At 36.1% G+C, this 20955-nt stretch overlaps 1 protein-coding gene and 1 pseudogene across 2 annotated transcripts in view; one reads left to right on the top strand and one right to left on the bottom strand.

Moving 5' to 3' along the window:
- Nucleotides 1-313: 313 nt before the first annotated feature.
- LOC147573573 (uncharacterized) overlaps nucleotides 314-20955 on the bottom strand; it is a 75373-nt gene continuing 54731 nt past the window's right edge. For both annotated transcript variants that reach the window (XM_086690959.1, XM_086690961.1), the window contains one exon: nucleotides 314-6483. In XM_086690959.1, the coding sequence (XP_086547085.1) occupies nucleotides 4787-6483 (1697 nt within the window). In that variant the 3' untranslated portion in view covers nucleotides 314-4786. The remainder of the gene's footprint in view (nucleotides 6484-20955) is intronic.
- Nucleotides 19936-20269, top strand: LOC112851054 (10 kDa heat shock protein, mitochondrial pseudogene; annotated as a pseudogene).

Genomic DNA, 20955 nt, shown 5'->3' with positions numbered 1-20955 from the left:
TGCGCAGACTATCAATAGGTAATTTACAGAAAATTCATATGGCTCGTAAGCAAATGATATCATGCTCAATCTACCCAATATTTAAATAAGTTCAAATTAAAGCAATGACATATTTTTCATCAGAAAGACTGACAAAGAGCACCAAGTGCTGTTAAATTGTGGGAAAATGAAAATGGGCAACTCAAACAGTGTTGATGGACTGAATGTACTATATCTGGAAAGTAATGTTACTAGTTATTATAATAAAAAAAATACACATACTACCTGATGTAAGAATCTATCTTACAGAAATAAAAACATATATATGCAAGTGTTTATGTATAAAGATATTTATTGACAATTGTCTAACGCAACAAGGAAATGGAAACAATATAAACATTCATCAATAAACAATATGAACATATAATACTTCTACATACGTAGTATTCTGTAGCTAATAACACTAAAATGAGTAAGTTAGATTTATATGTACCTGGAAAGATGTCCATGATGTATTTTATAGGAAAAGTCACAGTTTGATGTCCATATAGTGATCCTTTTTAAATATATAAATATCCACAAACAACCATGAAAAAAAGAACCATGTATAATAAACATGTACATTTCAGCATACAGAAAGCTACAGACAAGTATTAATAAGGCTTCTAACATGTTAGTTTAGGAAGCCATATTTTCTTTTTCCTTTATGTATATTTGCTATAATTTCTCATTTTGGAGGTAACTGCATTATGTAATTTCAGAAGGCAATTCAGTCCAATATGATAAGAAAAACTACATAAAAATATAAGTTTAATTTCTAACATTTCTTTTGAGAATAAGTAAAAAACCATTAGAGGTAGAGAACACCATGGTCCACTTGACCATCTTTATTCTTCTATTTGTTATACCATTTACCTTAAAAAAACAACCTCTAATTCTGAAAGCTTGATTTATGGACTAGATATATCAGTGATAAAGCCATTTATTTTATTACCATGCTTCTAAAATCCCACAAACCTGTTTTCTTGTTTTTTGTTTTCAATATCTCATTAAGTTGAACTAAGAAGTGGGGTATAGGGAAGAGTAAGAAAGGACTGTGAAGGAAGATCATTACATAGAGGGATTTCCCTTTTTTAAAAGGACAAGGGTCCCATATGTAGAAGAAGAATGTGACTGGTTTACAGAGAAAGCAACTTGCTCTCTCATAAACTTAGTGGGCCTCAAGCTATAATGTTTTAGAATTTCCACCCCTGAGATTATTTCTTTCAGCTAGAGCAGTGTTTACAAAAATAGTTCACATGCAAAAGATATTAATAGGCATTATAAGAAGGGATTTATGGTCAAGTAAGTTTGGCACATGATGAGTTGAAGTTGAAAAAGCTGCTTTACTACAATATTTATTACAGCCCTGATGAAATACAATGAACTTATTGCTTCAAAAAGACCTTGAGAAACTTAACAGAAGACCATGGGGGAAGGGAAGGAGAAAAAAAATAGTTACAAACAGAGAGGGAGGGAGGCAAACTACAAGAGACTCTTAAATACAGGGAACAAACTGAGGATGGACAGGGGTGGGAGGAGAGGGAAAATGGGTGATAGGCATTGAGGAGGGCACTTGTTGGGATGAGCATTGGGTGTTGTATATAAGTCAGTCTGACAATAAATTATATTTAAAAAAGTGATGTGAAATATGCCATGATTTACAGGCTTGTTTGATCACACAGTCTTTCTTTCTAATATCATGTGAGTTCTAGCATTACTTGAAATTACTACAGGAAATTTTAGGCTAACATATTATCTGTGGAATTAAATTAACACAGAGATATGGTCCTTAGTAAAAGGATTCAAAACAAATCGTTTTAAGGTAGCACATGCTATATTACTTTTACATCATTATAAAAATATTTTTCATGAGACATCCTATAGAGGCACCTGGGTGGCTCAGCTGGTTAAGCTTCTGACTCTTGATTTCGGCTCAGGTCATTATCCCAGGTCATAGGATCAAGCCCCATGTTGGGCTCCACACTGAGCACGGAGCCTGCTTAAGATTCACTCTCTCTCCATCTACTCCCCACCCTGCTCATACACTCTCTAAAATAAAAAAGAAAACACATCCTATAAAATGACAATGATCAAGGCAGTGTAATATTGGCAGAGGGATAGATACATAGATCAATGGAATAGAAGAGAAAACCCAGAGGTAAGATATACACAAATACATTCAATAGATTTTTGACAGAGGTACAAAGGCAATTTAATGGAGGAAACACAGACTTTTCAGCAAATGGTGCTAAAGTAAATGGACATCCATAAGCCAAAACAAACTAAGAAAGAACACCAAGCTAAAGCATACAATATACATGAAAAGTTAACTCAAAATGTATCACAGACTTATGTGTAAAACATAAAATCATGAAAAATTTATGCAAAAACATAGGAAAAAAGTCTTCAGGATCTGGGCTAGGCAAAGAATCCTTAGATTTGACAGCAAAGCAAGATCCATAAAAGGAAAAACTGGTAAAGCAGACCTTATCAAAATTGACAACTTTTGCTCTTCAAAAGACCCTCTTAAAGGGGTGCCTGAGTGGCTCAGTCGGTTAAGTGTCTGACTCTCGACATTGGCTCAGGTCATGATCTCATGGTTTGCAGGATCAAGCCCCACGTGGGGCTCTGCACTGATAGTGCTGAGCCTACTAGGATTCTGTGTCTCCTCTCTCTCTGTTCCTCCCCTGCTTGCACACACACACACTCTCTGTCTCTCTCAAAACAAATAAACAAACAAACAAAAACCCTTAAAAAAAAAAAGGAAAAAAAGATAAGCTACGCACCTGGAAAAATATTTGCAAACCACATAACAAAGGACTACTATCATCTAGAATACAGAAAATACTCTTTCAAAACCTAGGAGTGAAAAGTAAAACAATTCAAAAATGACTAAAAGACACAAACAGGCATTTCACCAAAACAGATATACAGATGACAAGCACATGAAAAGGTGTTCACCATCATTAGCCATTAGGGAAATTCATATTAAGACCACAAAGAGACATCACCATACCTAACATGAGGGCTAAAACAAAAAGTGATGACAACACCAAATGCTGAAACACTGGGTTACTCATATGCTCCTGGTGTAAATGTAAAATGGTAAAGCAATTTTAGAAAATACTTTGTCCATTTCTTGTATGAGAAAGCGTGACTTTAGTGTAAGACCAAGAAATTATACTCTTAGGCATTTATACCAGAGAAATGGAAATTTACATTCACATAAAAATCTATACACAAATGTTCATAAATAGCTTCATTTGTAACACCTAAAAACTTATTTTTTTCCTTAAGGTTTCCTTCTAGTAAGAATTTTAATGTTCAGAATGAGGTACAACCGCACATTAATTATATGAGGACGTTCTGCTCCAAAATCATTTATCTGATGATTAGTAAGAATGATAAAAGATTTACCTTATGTACTGTATTTGAAAAGTCTTCCTCTCATTTGAATTCTATAATAGTACACAATTAAAATATTGAAAAAAAGGAAACCCCCCTGCACTGTTGGTGGGAATGTAAATTGATGCAACCACTGTGGAAAACATATGAAGTTTCCTCAAAAAATTAAAAATAGAAATACCATACTATCTAGTAATTCCACTACTTCAGTATTTACCCAAAGGAAATGAAAACACTGATTTGAAAAGATATATGCACCCCAATGTTTATTGCATTATTTATAATAGCTAAGATATGGAAGCAACCTAAATATCCATCAACAGGTGAATAAATAAAGATGTAGTATGTATATACAATGTAATATTACTCAGCTATAAAAAAAAAATGAGATCTTGCCATTTGCAACAATATGGATAGACTTAAAGGACATAATGCTGAGTGAAATAAGTCAGAGAAAGACAAATACCATCTGATTTCACTTAATCTGGGATCTAAAACACAAAAATAGAAATATAATCATAAATACAGAGAACTGGTGGTTGCCAGAGGGGAGGGGGTTTGGAAGATGGATGAAATACGTGAAGGGGATTAAGAGGTACAAACTTCCAGTTATAAAATCAATCTATCAATAAATTAATTAAATAAACAAATCATAGGGATGAAAAGTACAGCATATGGAGTATAGTCAATAATACTGCAATAATGTGGTATTGTGACAGACAGTAATGACACTTATTTTGGTCAGTATTGAGTAAAGTACAAAATTGTCAAATCACTATGATATATACCTGAAACTAAAATAACATTTTATGTCAACTATACTTCAATTAAAAAAAAAATAAGATAATTCTTGAGCCCAGAAGGAAACAATTTTAAAATACTGAAAAACACAATTACAGTAATAACTAATATTTATTTAATATAAACTATGTATTACACATTGCTTTAAGGCTTTTTATGTATTTGCATCTTTAAATCATTATAATGAGAGCGATTTTAATGTTTTATAAATGAAAAAACTAAAGCAAACAGGGGTTAACTAGCTTTTTCCAAAGGAATACATGTGTAGTAAATGGTGGAGTTCAGATCATGCTGAACAAGAGAATGATGCCAAACAAGAAAACCCTACATTTTATGGTTGTACTCTTGTATAAATTCACCAATGTCTAACAAAGATTGAAAAATGATGGAAACTATATTACACTAGCCTCTCTCTGTTTGAATTTTCTGATAGAGTTACCTATGGATGAAAGTAAAAAAGGATTCCCACTTTCATAATCTGAATTTTCTGATATTCCAAAGCTGAGTATCAATGAGCAATCAAAGGATTTAATAAATTTATATTTTCATAAAGTTTTTCTCAATTATGAAGTTTATGATGTTGAGTGAGGTGTGAATGACGTCTGAAGTCCTTACCACATTCGTTACATTTATAAGGCTTCTCACCAGAATGAATTCTCTGATGTTGAGTAAGTTGTGAGCCACGATTAAAGGCCTTCCCACATTCATTACATTTGTATGGTTTCTCACCAGTATGAATTCTCTGGTGCTGAGTAAGATGTGAACCACGAATAAAGGCTTTCCCACATTCATTACACTCATAGGGCTTCTCACCAGTATGAACTCTCTGATGGTAAGTCAGCTGTGAGCCACGAATAAAAGCCTTACCACATTCTTTACATTCATATGGCTTCTTACCAGAATGAGAAATCTGATGTAGAGTAAGTTGTGAGGCACAAATAAAGATCTTCCCACACTGCTTACATTCATAGGGATTCTCACCTGTATGAATTCTCTGATGCTGAGTCAGTTGTGAGCTATAAATAAAGGCCTTCCCACACTCTTTACATTCATAGGGTTTTTCACCAGTATGAATCCTCTGATGCTGAGTAAGATGTGAGCCACGAATAAAGGCTTTCCCACATTCCTTACATTCAAAAGGTTTTTCACCAGTGTGAATTTTTTGATGTTCAGTAAGTTGTGAGCCACGAATAAATGACTTCCCACATTCTTGACATTCATAGGGTTTCTCTCCAGTGTGAATCCTCTGGTGTCGAATAAGCTGTGAGCCATAGTTAAAAGCCCTCCCACACTGCTTACATTCATGTGGTTTCTTACCTGTATGAATCCTCTGATGTTCGGTAAGTTGTGAGCCACGAATAAAGGACATTTCACAGTCTTTACATTTATAGGGCTTTTCACCAGTATGAAGTCTGTGATGCAGGGTAAGCTGTGATCCATAACTAAAGGCTTTCCCACATTTCTTACATTCATAGGGTTTCTCACCCGTATGAATTCTCTGATGTTCAGTAAGTTGGGAGCCACGAATAAAGGCCTTTCCACATTCTTTACATTGATAGGGTTTCTCTGCAGTATGAACTCTCTGGTGGTAAGTAAGTTGAGAGCCACGAAAAAAGGCCTTACCACATTCATTACATTCATAGGGTCGTTCACCAGTATGAATTCTTTGATGCTGGGTAAGGTGAGAGCCACGAATAAAGGCCTTCCCACACTCTTTACATTTATAAGGTTTCTCCCCAGTATGAATTCTTTGATGATAAGTAAGCTGTGAGGCACAAATAAAGGCTTTTCCACATTCCTTACATTCATAGGGTTTCTTAACAACATGAACTCTCTGATGGTAAGTAAGTTCTGAACCCCGAATAAAGGCCTTTCCACATTCTTTACATTCATAGAATTTTTCATCAGAATGAGCTTTCTGATGTTCAGTCAGTTGAAAGCCATGGATAAAGTATTTTCTGCATGCTTCACATTCATAGGATTTCTCAGGAAAATTAATTCTTTGTTTTAACATAAGGGATGCAGTCTGGCTAAAATTGGGGATTCCTTTACAAGTGATTAGTAGTTGCTTGAAAAATCCCTCTTTATTTCCCAATTGGCTTTCAAACTGTTCTTTGCATTCCCCATCATCTTGAAGACTTTTACAATCACACTTAAGTCTTGTAAGCTGTTCTATGATCTCCCACTGAGATGATTCTATTTCATAAATTCCTTTTGTTGAGAACAGCTTTTTGGTCTCACATCTGGATTCCCAGGCTATAAGGTAAAAAGAAAGAAAGTGTTATTTTCATATTCCTTGAAAAATGAAATTTCTAAGGTAGAAACAGTAGACTCAAATTGAGTATCATAGTCATAAGATGTCAGTGGAACCAATGGAACAGAAAAGAAAAATCCAGAAACAATTATAAGTGCAAATTTAGTACATAATAAAAGCTGGCAGCTCAAATCAGTAGGAAAAACATGAACTCTTTTTAATAAGTGAAATTGATAAACATACAGATAAACACATCAAAAAAAGAAAACTGCATTAATTCTGCATATCTTACAGTTGGATAAATTCCAAATGGATCAGACATCCATATTTACAGGAATGAAAACATACATATAATTAGAATAAAATTTGGGGGACTTCTTCTATAAACTAGGAATGGGGAAAACTTTCCTAGTCATAATTTGATAAAAATGACTGCACTATGGTTAAAGAAAAAAGAAAGGCTGGCATGTCAAAAACACGGTTAAGGTTAGGTTAAGTAAAATGACAAACTTGGAAAAAATATTTGCCAGGTTGCAATATCCCTAATATATAAACAGTTTCTAAAATTAGACTAGAAAAAAAAGACTACCATATAAAACTGGGCACCAACACTATGTAAAAATAGTCTAAGAAAATGGGACAGTTGATAGAAAAATAATGTAAGTAGCTTTTAACCATATGAAAATATACTCAACTGCTTATAAGATAAATGCAAATTAAAGCTAAACAGAGGTGAATATATGAAGAAATTGGAATCCTCGCAGCTTGCTGATGGGAATGTAAAATGGTACAGCTGCTTTGTAAAACAATTTTGTACTTCCTCAAAAAGTTAACATAGTTTCCATATTACCATGCAATTTTACTCCCAGTTATATGCCCAAGTGTCCAACATAGAGTTCCCACATAACCCAAAAATCCACTCGTAAGTACAGAGCCAAGAGAATTGAAAACATATCTATATAAAAACACAAAAACAATGTCCATAACAGCATTAATCATAATAAGCATAAGGTGGAAACAAGTCACTCATTAATTGATGAATGGTAAAAATGTGGTGTATCCTTACAATAGAATATTTGGCAATAAAAATATTGACACATGCTACAATATGAATAAACTTTGAAAATATTATGCTTAGTGAAAAAAGCTAGTCACAAAAGACCACATATTGTATGACTGCTTTTATATGAATTATCCAAAGTAGGCGAATCCACATAGACAGAAACATCAGTAGCTGAACAGGGCTGGGGGATGGACAGAGATACAGAGTATCTTGCTACTACAAGATATTGGATTTCTTGCTGGGGTGATAAAAATGTCCTCAAATTGTGATGGCTATATGAGACTGTTAATATAATAAAAGTCATCACTGTTTACAGAAATGGGTAAACTGTACAGTATGTGAAATATATCTTAATAAAGTACTTTTAAAAAACTACAGAGATGCTATTTCTTACCTCTTGGAATAGGGCATTTCCAAATGTGACATCAAATACTATTAGCAAGACTGTAAGGAAATTGGTACTTATAGACATTACTAGTAAGAATATGAATGGTACAAAGGAACCTATGAAAGGAAATACAGCAGTATTTAGCATAATTACATATATCTTTGATCTAACAACTCCACTTCTGTGAAATCAATCCCAAAATTGCCCTAACAAAATGTCAAAAACATGATGCACAAAAACTGAAGCACAATGTGTTAAAGCAAGAGATAAAAAATAATCTAATTGGGGGTGCCCGGGTGGCTCAGTTAGTTGAGTATCCAACTTTGGCTCAGGTCATGATCTCACAGTTTGTGAGCTCAAGCCCCACGTCGGTTCCGGTGACAGCTCAGAGCCTGGAGCCTGCTTTGGATTCTATGTCTCCCCCTCCCTCTGTCCCTTCCCCACTTGTGCGCACGCTCTCTCTCTCTCTATCTCAAAAATAAATAAACATTAAAACAATTTAAAAACTATAACCCAATTGTCCATTAGATGACTGATGGAAGTAATTCATGGTATACCCACATCACAAAGTACTATGCAGCAGTTAAAAAAGGGGAATATATTAATATGAAATGCTGTTTACATACATTATTAATTGCGAGAAAATGTGTATGCAAGAAAAGCATATATAGTTATGCCTTTTCTCTTAGGAAGAAAGGGAGAAGAGTAAGTATGCATGTATAAAGTACATTTGCTTTTATTTTTTTAAAGGGGGGATGGAATGCAGGGTGAAGAAGGAATAAGTGGGGGGGGCAAGGATAGAAGACCTCTTTCAATACAACTTGTTTTGTAAATTTCACTTTGGAGCTACATAAATATTTTCTGTTATTATAAAACAAATTATAACAAGCACAGCGTAAAAGTGGAAAATACTGAATTAAGAAAACAACACTATTTACAATTGTTGGAATAACCAAAGAAATTATTTCAAATAACTTTCAAATATAGTAATTTGACTGAAATATACATGGGGGAAAAAAAAGAATTGCCAAAACAATTGACTCAAACTGTTTTGAGTAACCATACTATTGGTAGTAATGCTGATCTTCTTTTAGAGACTTATATTTATAAGGTAGGATAAAATAAGTAATTATATGATATTCCAATCCTATAATTTTTAGTGTTCACGATAACTGGGAGTCTTAGCATGGGAGAAAATGGATACAGATATAAGATCATTAAAAGGGTTAAATAAAAAGCCTATAATTAAGAATCTGAATTGGAAATACTGGTATGAACTCATGCTATAGTTTACTTTGTTTTTTTTTTTTAATTAATGCATTTTCTTAGAGCAGTCTTAGGTTTTAGGTTTATAGAAAAATTGACCAAAAGTCAGAGTTCTCTCTTTCCTTGCCACTCTCTTATTATTAATATCTTAATACTTTGCACTGGTGTAGTACATTTGTTATAACTGATGAAGCTTTATTGATATATTATTAACTGAATCCAATAGTTTACATTAGGGTTCACTCTTTGTGTTGTAAAGTTATATGGGTGTTGCCAAATACATAATGTCATGTATTCACCATTACAGTATCGCACAGAATAGTTTACTTAAAAATCCCCTGTACTCCACCTAGTTATTCCTCCTCCCTCCCCAAATCCAGGCAACCACTGATTGCTTTCCCAACTCTACTATTTGCCTTTTCCAGAATGTGATGTAGTTAGAATCATAAAATATGTAAACTCTTCAAACTGGCTCCTTTCACTTAACAAGACACTAAGCATTTTCATGGTCTCATGGTTTGATAGTTATTTTTCATTTCTGAATAATACTCCTTTGTATGGATTAACTACATTGTTTATCCAATTACTAAATGAAGGGCACCTTGGTTGCTTTCAAGTTTTGGCAATTATGAACATGCTTCTATAAACTTATGTGCAGGTTTTTGTATGAACAAAAGTTTTCAATTTATTTGGGTAAATATCTAGGAGCACAATTGCAGGATCATATACAAAAACTATGTTTATTTTGTTTTGTTTCGTTTTTTTCAAGTTAGTTAACATACAGTGTAGTTGGCTTCAAGAGTAGAACCCACTGATTCATCTCTTACATATGACACCCAGTGCTCATCCCAAAAAGTGCCCTCCTTAATGCCTGTCACTCACTTAACCGACTCCCATCATCCCACAGTTTATTCTCTGTCTTTAAGAGTCTCTTATGTTTTGACTCCCTCTCTGTTTTTATCTTATTTTCCCTTCCCTTCCTCTATGTTCATCTGTTAAATTTCTCAAATTCCACATGAGTGAAATCATATGTCTTTCTCTGACTGACTTGTTTCGCTTAGTATAATACCCTCCAGTTCTATCCACATTGTTGCAGATGGCAAGATTTCATGATTTTTTCATCACCGCGTAGTATTCCATTGTGTGTGTGTATGTATGTATGTATGTATGTATGTATGTATGTATGTATATATCACTATTCCATTGTATGTGAGTATGTATGTATGTATTATGTATTACACCTTCTTAATACATTCATCGGTTGATGGGACATTTGGGCTCTTTCCATAATTTGGCAATTGTTGATAGTGCTGCTGTAACATTGGGGTGCATGTGCTCCTTTGAATCAGCATTTTTGTATCCTTTGGATAAATTCCTAATAGTGCAATTGCTGGGTCATAGGGTAGCTCTATCTTTAGTTTTTTTGAAGAACCTTCACACTGTTTTCCAGAGTCGCTGCACCAGTTTACTTTCTCACCAACAGTGTAAGAGGGCTTCCTTTTCTCCACACCCTTGCCAACATCTGTTGTTTCCTGAGTTGTCAATTTTAGCCATTCTGACTGGTGTGAAGTGATATCTCCTTATGATTTTGATTTGTATTTCCCTGATGATAAGCGATGCTTTACTTTTGTGTATGGAGTAAGAAAGTGGTCCAGTTTCCTTCTTCTGTATGTTGCTATGCAGTTCTCCTAGCACCATTTGCTAAAGAGACTGTTTTTTCCATTGGGTAATCTTTCCTGTTTTGTTGAAGATTGGTTGGCCATATATTTTTGGGTCCACTTCAGGGTTTTCTATTCTATTCCATTGATCCAGGTGTCTGTTTTTGTGCCAATACCATAGTGTCTTGATGATTATAGCTTTGTAGTACAGATTAAAGTCCGGGATTGAGATGCCTCCAGCTTTGGTTTTTTCAACATTACTTTGGCTATTCAGGGTCTTTTGTGGTTCCATACAAATTTTAGGATTGTTTGTTCTAGCTCTGTGAAGAATGCTGGTGTTATTTTGATAGGGATTGCATTGAATGTATAAATTGCTTTGCGTAGTTATTGACATTTTAACAATATTTATTCTTCCGTTCCATGAACATGGAATGTTTTTCCACTTGTGTCTTCTTCAATTTCTTTCATAAGTTTTCTACAGTTGTTGGTGTACAGATCTTTCACCTTGTTGGTTAGATTTATTCCTAGGTATCTTGTGGGTTTTGGTGCAATTGTAAATGCGACTTATTCCTTCCTATCTTTCTGTTGCTCCATTATTGGTGTACAGAAATGAAACCGATTTCTGTACACTGATTTTATATCCTGTGAATTTACTGAGTTCCCATATCAGCTCTAGTAGTTTTTTGGTGGCATCTTTCAGGTTTTCCATGTAAAGTATCATGTCATCTGCAAAAAGTGAAAGTCTGACTTCTTTGCCAATTTGGATGCCTTTTATTTGTGTTATCTGATTGCTGAGGCTAGGACTTCCAACACTAGTTGAACAATAGTGGTAAGAGTAGACATCCCTGTCATGTTCCTGACCTCAGGGGAAAAGCTCTCATTTGTTCCCCATTGAGGATGATACTGGCTGTGGACCTTTCATATATGGCTTTTATATTAAGGTATGTTCCTTCTATCCAGACTTTCTTGAGGGTTTTTATCAAGAAAGGATGCTATATTTTGTCAAATGCTTTTTTCTGCATCTACTGACAGGATCATATGGTTCTTAAACTCTTTTTCATCATTGTGATGTATCACACTGACTGATTTGCAAATATTGAACCTGCCCTGCAGCCCAGGAATGAATCCCACTTGATCATGGTGAATAATTTTTTTTTAAGTACTGTTGAATTCAATTCATCCAGATTCATCAGGGATATTGGCCTGTAATTGTCCTTTTTAGTGGGGTCTTTGTCTGGTTTGGGAATCAAGGTAATGCAGGCTTCATAGAATGAGTTTGGAGGCTTTCCTTCGATTTCTATTTTTTGGAACAGTTTGAGAAGAATAGGTATCACCTCTGCTTTAAATGTCTGGTAGAATTCCCCTGGGGAGTCATCTGGCCCAGGACTCTTATTTGTTGGGGGATTTTTGATAACCAATTCAATTTCTTTGCTGGTTGGACTACATTTAGTTTTGTAAGAATGTGTCAAACTGCCTTCCAAAGGGGCTGTACTATTTTGCATTCCCATCAACAATGAAAGGGAGTTTCTGTTGCCCTACATTCTTGACACTATTTGGAGCTGTCAGTGTCTTGGATTTTAGTCATTCTAAGAGACCTGTAGTTACATCCCATGGTTCTTTAAAAATGTGATACCCGGGGCGCCTGGGTGGCGCAGTCGGTTGGGCGTCCGACTTCAGCCAGGTCACGATCTCGCGGTCCGTGAGTTCGAGCCCCGCGTCAGGCTCTGGGCTGATGGCTCAGAGCCTGGAGCCTGTTTCCGATTCTGTGTCTCCCTCTCTCTCTGCCCCTCCCCCGTTCATGCTCTGTCTCTCTCTGTCCCAAAAATAAATAAAAACATTGAAAAAAAAATTAAAAAAAAAAAATGTGATACCCTGGGGTGCCTGGGTGGCTCGGTCAGTTAAGCAGCCGACTTCGGCTCAGGTCATGATCTCACGGTCTGTGAGTTCGAGCCCTGCTTCGGGCTCTGTGCTGACTGCTCAGAGCCTGGAGCCTGTTTCAGATTCTGTGTCTCCCTCTCTCTCTGTCCCTCCCCTGTTCATGCTCTATCTCTGTCTCAAAAATAAATAAACGTTAAAAAAATTAAATAAATAAATAAATAAATAAATAAATAAAAATGTGATACCCTGATGACATGATATCTGAATATCTTTTCATATACTTATTTGCCATGAGTTTATCTTCTCTAGTGAGGCATCAGTTCAGATCTCTTGGCCACATTTAAACTGGGTTCTTTTGGGGCACCTGGGTGGCACAGTCGGTTAAGTGTCCGACTTCAGCCAGGTCACGATCTCGCGGTCCGTGAGTTCGAGCCCCGCGTCGGGCTCTGGGCCGATGGCTCAGAGCCTGGAGCCTGCTTCCGATTCTGTGTCTCCCTCTCTCTCTGCCCCTCCCCCGTTCATGCTCTGTCTCTCTCTGTCCCAAAAATAAGTAAACGTTGAAAAAAAAAAAAAAAGAATAGTTAAACTGGGTTCTTTTGTTATTGAGTTTCAAGAATTCTTTGTATATTTTATATATAAGTCCTTTACCAGGTACTGTCTTGCAAAGATTTTTCTCCTATTCTGTGATTTGCCTTTTCATTCTCATAACTGTCGTTCACTTAGAAATTTTTAATTTTAATGAAAACCAACTGTATCTTTTGTGTTCATGATTATAGTTTTAGGTGTTTATATAAAAACTCATTCTGAGCCCCAAATCACCTAGATTTTCCCCTCTGTTATCTTCTGAAGTTTTATAATTTTCATTTTACATTAAGGACTATGATCTATTTTGAGTTAATTTCTGTGAAAACGTATGACATCAATATTGAGATTTTTTTTTTAAGTCTGTATGTTCAGTTGTTCCAGCAACATTTGTGAAAAAGACTATCCTTTCTCCATTGGATTGCCTTTACTCCTTTGTCAAGGATCAGCTGAGTATATTTGTATAAGTCTGTTTCTGGGCTTTCTATTCAGCTCCAAGGATGCATTTATTCTTTCACCAATAATACAATGCCATCCTGATTACTATAGCTTTATGGGAATTCTTGAAGTCAGGAAGTAAAGTTTGTCTCTCATTTCCTGCATACTACAGTCTTCTTTTTATTCTTTTCACTTCTTTTAGTTGACTTTTGTAGAGAAATATTTATATTTCTTTCTCATTCCTTTTATGTACAGTTGACCCTTGCACAATAAAGGGGTTTAAAGGTAACAAATGCCCAGTCAAAAATCTGCATATGACTTTTGACATCCTCAAAACTTAATAGCTCAGTTAACCAAAAGCTTTAATGATAACATAAGCAGTTAATTAACACATATTTCATGTTATATGTATTATATACTCTATTCTTTGTTGTTCATTTATTTATTCTCAGAGAGAGAGGGAGAGAGAGCAAGAGCGGGTGAGGGGCAAAGAGAGACGGGGAGAGAGAATCCCAAGCAGGCTCCATGCTGTCAGTATGGAGCCCGACATGGGGCTTGATCCAACGAACGGTGAGATCATGACCTAAGCTGAAATCAAGAGCTGGACGCTCAACTGACTGAGGCATCCAGGGGCCCCAATATACTCTATTCTTACAATAAAGTAAGCTAGTGAAAAAAAAATTATTATTATTTTTTTTTCAACGTTTATTTATTTTTTTTTTGGGACAGAGAGAGACAGAACATGAACGGGGGAGGGGCAGAGAGAGAGGGAGACACAGAATCGGAAACAGGCTCCAGGCTCTGAGCCATCAGCCCAGAGCCCGACGCGGGGCTCGAACTCACGGACCGCGAGATCGTGACCTGGCTGAAGTCGGACGCTTAACCGACTGCGCCACCCAGGCGCCCCGAAAAAAAAAATTATTAAGAAAATCATAAGGAAAAGAAAATACATTTATGGTACTATACTTTAAAAACTACACATATAAATGGACCTGCACAGTTTAAACCCATGTTGTTCAAGTGCCAACTGGATCTTCTTTTGTGTATGGCTATTTTCGTTGTTATTACTGGGGGAGGGTTACATTTAATGTCCTAAAGTTATAACTCTTTTTTTTTTTTAATTTTTTTTTTTAACATTTATTTATTTTTGAGACAGAGAGAGACAAAGCATGAACGGGGGAGGGGCAGAGAGAGAGGGAGACACAGAATCGGAAACAGGCTCCAGGCTCTGAGCCATCAGCCCAGAGCCCTACTCGGGGCTTGAACCCACGGACCGCGAGATCATGACCTGAGCTGAAGTTGGACGCTCAACCGACTGAGCCACCCAGGCACCCCAAGTTATAACTCTTTAATTTGAATTTATACCAGCTTAATTTCAATAACACTACTCCTTTATGTCTCAGTCCCCACCCCCTGTGATTGTCAATGTCACAAAATTACTTTTTTTTTTTTTTAATTTTTTTTTTTAACGTTTATTTATTTTTGGGACAGAGAGAGACAGAGCATGAACGGGTGAGGGGCAGAGAGAGAGGGAGACACAGAAGCGGAAACAGGCTCCAGGCTCTGAGCCATCAGCCCAGAGCCCGAGGCGGGGCTCGAACTCACGGACCGCAAGATCGTGACCTGGCTGAAGTCAGATGCTTAACCGACTGCGCCACCCAGGCGCCCCAGACAAAATTACATCTTTATACATTTGTGCCAAAAAACAAACTCAGTCTCTTAAAGTATTAGTCACTCCAATTAAGTAGAAAACAAGATTTGGAGCTACAAACCAAAGTTAACAATAATACTAGCTTTTAGACTAACATTGTGGGGTTTTGTTTGTTAACTTTATCAGTCTCTTAAATCACGCAGAAGAGAAAAAGTAGTTACAAGCTATTGTTACAATAATAGCTTTTATAATTGCTCATCTATTTACCTTTATTGAATTCTGTATTTCTCTATATGGCTTCTAGTTACTGTCTAGTGTCCTTTTATTTCACCTTGCAAGAATCCCTTAAACATTTCTTGCAGAGGAGGTAAGGTAAAGTGGTCACAAACTCCCTTGGCTTTTATCTAAAAATGTCTTATTTTATCCCTTTTGAAACACAGTTTTCTTGGATATAGGATTCTTGGTTCACAGTTTTTGTCTTTTAGCACACTGTATATATATATATAGGCCCACTACCTTCTGATCCCTAGTGTTTCTGATGAGAAATCTGATCATCTTACTAAGGATCACTGTGTATAATTATTTGCTACTCTCTTGTTGCTTTCAAGATTGTCTTTGACTTTTGAAAGTTTGATTATAATGCATCTTGGTACAGATGTCTGAGTTCATCCTACTTTAGTTTGTTGAGCCTGTATGTTTATATTTACATCTTCCATAAAATTTGGGAAGTTTTTCAGCTATTGTTACTTCAAATGTTGTCTTTTTCTGCTCTTTCTGCGACTCCCAAAATACATATGTTTAGCTGCTTGATGCTGTCCCACAGGTCCTATAGGCTCTGTTCACTTTCCTTCTACTTTTTTTTTCTTTCTAATCCGCAGACTAGATACTTTCTATTGTCCTATCTTCAAGTTCACTGATTCTTTGTGCCTGCTCAAACCTGTCTTTGAATCCCTCTAGTGAATTTTTCATTTGGGTTCTTGTACTTTTTAGTTCCAGAACTACTTCTTGGCATCTGCTTAGGTGTTCTAGTTCTTTATTGGTTTTTGTTTTGTTCATATACAGTTTTAGTGACTTTATCCACATCTTCCTTTAGTTGTCTATCTTTAAGACAGTTGTTTTACAGTCTGTCTGGTATATATGCCATCAGGTCTTTTTCCAGAACAGTTTCTGTTGGTTTATTTTTTTCCTTTGAATGGGCCATATTTTCCTGTTTCTTTGTATGCCTTGCGATTTTTTGCCACAATACTGGACATTTTATACAATTCTTTCTTTTTTACGTTTATTTATTTATTTTGAGAGAAATAGAGAGAGAGAGAGGGAGAGAGAGAGGGAGAGAGAGAATGGGTGGGGTAGGGACAGAGAGAGAAGGAGAGAGAGAACTCTAAGCTTAGTACAGAGCCTGACACAGAGCTCAAACTCACCAACTGTGAGATCACGACCTGAGCCAAGATCAAGAGTTGAATTCTTACCCAACTGAACCACCCAGGTGCACCCAATTTATACAATTCTAAGTAACTCTAGAAATCAGATTCTCTCCCTCCCTCAGGGTTTGACAATTTATGTTACTATTGTTGTTTTGATTGTTGTAGGCTTCTGTGCTGAGGACCACACGCAGGTATAAACTTAAGGTCTTCTCCAGTCTTTTCTGGGCTTTTCTCTGGGTATGCATGGTCACTTTCTAATTTTCTCTAGATATGCCACTGTTTTTGAATGTCCTAGTCTTTAATATCTGGCTCCCAAATGGGAAAGAAAAAAATGAACAAGGTGAAAAAATGGTGCCAGCCCTTCAAGCCGTCCCCTGGAAGTCACTTCAGCCAGAAGGGGAGGGACTTAGAGCAAATGGGGAGGTGCAACAATGGCCACTTCCACTTTGTCTACAACTCTGTGATCAGGACATTGTTAGGAAACATATTGGGGAAAGTCAATATTGTAGACTTGTCAATTTTCTCCCAAAATGATTTGTAGAGTCAATGCAATCTTAATCAAAATCCCAACACATTTGAAGGGAGAAGGCTGTCAACCTAATTAGAAAGACATAAGACCATGAATGGTCATAACATTCTTAAAGAGAAGATGAAAATATTTTAAAAGCAACTATAATTAAAAGCAACTATAATTAAAACTATGTGGTATTATCACAGGGCTTAAATATACGAAGTCCAGAAATATGCCCACATAAAAAAGGAAATTATATTTGATAAAAGTAGCATTTCATGGGGAGAGAAAATAAACTTTACAATCAATCTTGCCAAGACAACTAGAAAAACTAGACCCCTATTTCACACACCATGAGAGAAGTCAACTATAGGTAGGATGAAAACCTCAATGTGAAAGGAAACATTAAAAATCTTTTTAAGGGGTGCCTGGGTGGCTCAGTCGGTTGAGGGTCCGACTTCGGCTCAGGTCATGATCTCATGGTTCATGAGTTCAAGCCCTGCATTGGGCTATGTGCTGACAGCTCAGAGCCTGGAGCCTGCTTCGGGTTCTGTGTCTCCCTCTCTCTCTCTGCTCCTCCCCTGCTCACACGCTGTCTCTCTCTCAAAAATAAATAAAGGTTAAATTTTTTTTAATCTTTTTAAAAATAATTATATAGAAGAATATATTAATGAATTAAACATATAGAAGGATATTTTTTAATAGCTCACAAAAAATATCCATCATAAAGGAAAAGATTGATAAATTCTACTACTTTAAAATTAGGAACTTTTATTCATTGAAAGATTCTAGAAAAAGGGTGAAAAGTCAAGGCACACAGCAGAAGATACCTAAAACACAAATATACTACCTATAAAAATAAAAAAACCCATCTTATCAGTAACAGAAAGATTAACAATCCAGTAGAAGAATAAGCCAAAAATACGAACAGGAATCTACAAAAGAAAAGTTCCAAATGGCCAATAAATATATTAAAAAACAGCCCATTAGCAATCATTAGTAATCAGGGAGATGGAAATAAAATTCTAATGACAGATACAAGCTGAGTAGATAGGCAGATATTTTTAAATCTGACAATATTATGTGTGGTCAAGGATGTGGTGCAGATTCTCATATACTATTGATAGGGACTGGGCACTGGTACAATTACTTCAGAACACAGTTTGGCAGTATCTAGTAAAATCAAAGATACACATATCTTTTGACCCAGTACTTTCACTCTTAGAATATCTATCTAAGATAGAGATTCCAGAGAACCTCATGCTCAGGTATATGAGTAAACATACCAAGTGACATTTATAGCATCAATATTTATAAACAGCCCAAATTAGAAATGACCTACATTTTAGCCAAGAATATACTAAAAATTAATAACCAAGAGTTAATTCTGGTATATTCAAACAATGGAATTCTTATAAAAATGAATGAACTAGAGCTACCTTTGGATGACTCTCACAAATACAGTATTGAATAAAAGGAGCCTGACACAAAAGAATATGTACAATATGACCCCACTCACCTAAATCCTAAAATGGGCAAAACTAAACAATACGTTTTAGACCTGTATACCTAAGTCACAAATATATATACTCATAGGGTGTTTCTGGAGTGATGGCAATGTTCTGTTTCTTGTCATGGGTGGTTGTTAATCAAACTGTACATATGTTTTATGTACTTTCCCATATATTTCACTATAAAAATAGGTTTTTTAAAGTTTATTTATTTATTTATTTATTTTGAGAGAGAGAGAGAGAGAGAGAGAGAGAGAGAGCGTGCGTGCACATGCATGTAAGCAGGGAAGGGACAGAGAGAGGGGGAGAGAGAAAATCCCAAGCAGGGCTCTATCTCATGAACTGTGGTATCATGACCTGAGCCCAAATCAAGAGTTGGATGCTTAACCAAGAACCACTCAGGCACCCTTAAAAATAGATTTAAAAAAATCATATGGCTGATAGTTTTACTTGTTCTAAATGTTAGCAATATTCCCTAAATAAAAATTCTATAAGTAAGAACACTGGATTCCCCTAATGCTCCCTGTGAGGGTCCAGGGCAAATTTGGAACCTGATGCTTATATTCTTCTCCTTTCAACTAAAACAGTTTGAGTTGGCCCAGTGTGGTAGAACAATAAGTGAAGGGATGCTAATCCATACAAAGAATTAGACTAAGAGATAACAAAACTATTAAATGAATCTGGCACCAATTAGAGATCAAAGGGATTATTCTATGTCTAAAGTATGAAATATGTTATAATCTAATTTAAAAAAATTTTTTTTTAATGTTTACTTATTTTTGAGACAGAGAGAGACAGAGCATGAATGGGGAGGGTCAGAGAGAGAGGAAGACACAGAATCTGAAACAGGCTCCAGGCTCTGAGCTGTCAGCACAGAGCCCAATGCAGGGCTTGAACTCATGGACCTCGAGATCATGACCTGAGCCGAAGTCGGACGCTTAACCAACTGAGCCACCCAGGTGCCCCACAATGTAATTTTTTAAAATAAGCCATTTCTGGTTCACATGGCCTGGGGGTCGGACTGCAGGTCTCCTTGCAGTGGCGGCATCTCCAGAGCAGAGTAGGAACTGCGGCAGCTGGAGTCATGGCAGGACAAGTGTTTAGAAAGTTTTTTCCCCTTTTGACCGAGTTTTAGTTGAAAAGAGTTGCAGCCAAAACTGTAATCAAAGGTGGTATTATGCTTCCAGAAAAATCTCAAGGAAAAGTTTTGCAAACAACAAAAGTAGCTGTTGGATCAGGCTCTAAAGAAAGGGTGGAGAGATTCAACCAGTCAGTGTGAAAGTTGGAGATAAAGTTCTTCTCCCGGAATATGAAGCACCAAAGTAGTTCTAGATGACAAGGATTATTTCTTATTTAGAGATGGTGACATTCTTGGAAAGTATGTGAACTGAAATAAATCATTATTGAAATGGCGTAAAGTGAAGGCACCCATTCCAGTGAAGCTGTGAAATCTCTCATCAGGTAAATAATTTTCATGTCTCTTTTTTATAATAAACTAATGGTGTCCGAAAATAAATAAAATAAGCAATTTCTGGGGCATGCTATAAAACTGTCCAGGGAGGAAGAGAAAAGGCACTCAGCAATGGCTATAACTGTAGCTGAAGAGGCAAGGGAGAATGGGAGGTAAGGAAGTATAGGTAATTCATGGCCATCAAGGAGAGCAGAGTAAAGGAATGGAAAATGTAACATCAAGCACAATTTTTTAAAAATATGGAAGACATTACACTATGTGGGTTCAAGTGGTAGTATAAGAATAAGTCAGTTGAAAAGTTTAAAAATAGCTGTCAGAGAGAGCGAATGTTTGAAACAGATTTTGGGCTGGTAATTACAAGGTTATGTATCAGGGTGTGAATAAATGAAGGAATTTGGAAGAGAAAGATAATTTGAAATGAGATTAACGAATTGAGAATTAAGATGTATTATTATAAGGATGCTGAGATCACCAACAATGGTGACAGGTGTAGTGGAGGAGAGAAAGTTAGTGGGCAAAGTGTTTTGATCTTTAGTCTACTCAAGGAGAGGAAATTGGTAAATAATAGAACAAGAATACCTGGTGGGTGGTTCAGTCTTTAAAGTGTTTTAAAGGAGCTGGGGGCTTTGATAA

The sequence above is a fragment of the Puma concolor genome, chromosome E2 (assembly GCF_028749965.1).
Source record: "Puma concolor isolate L17-30 chromosome E2, mPumCon1.1.hap2, whole genome shotgun sequence".
NCBI lineage: Eukaryota > Metazoa > Chordata > Mammalia > Carnivora > Felidae > Puma > Puma concolor.
Note: the sequence above shows the minus strand (reverse complement) of the source record. Positions and strands in the feature narration are given on the sequence as shown.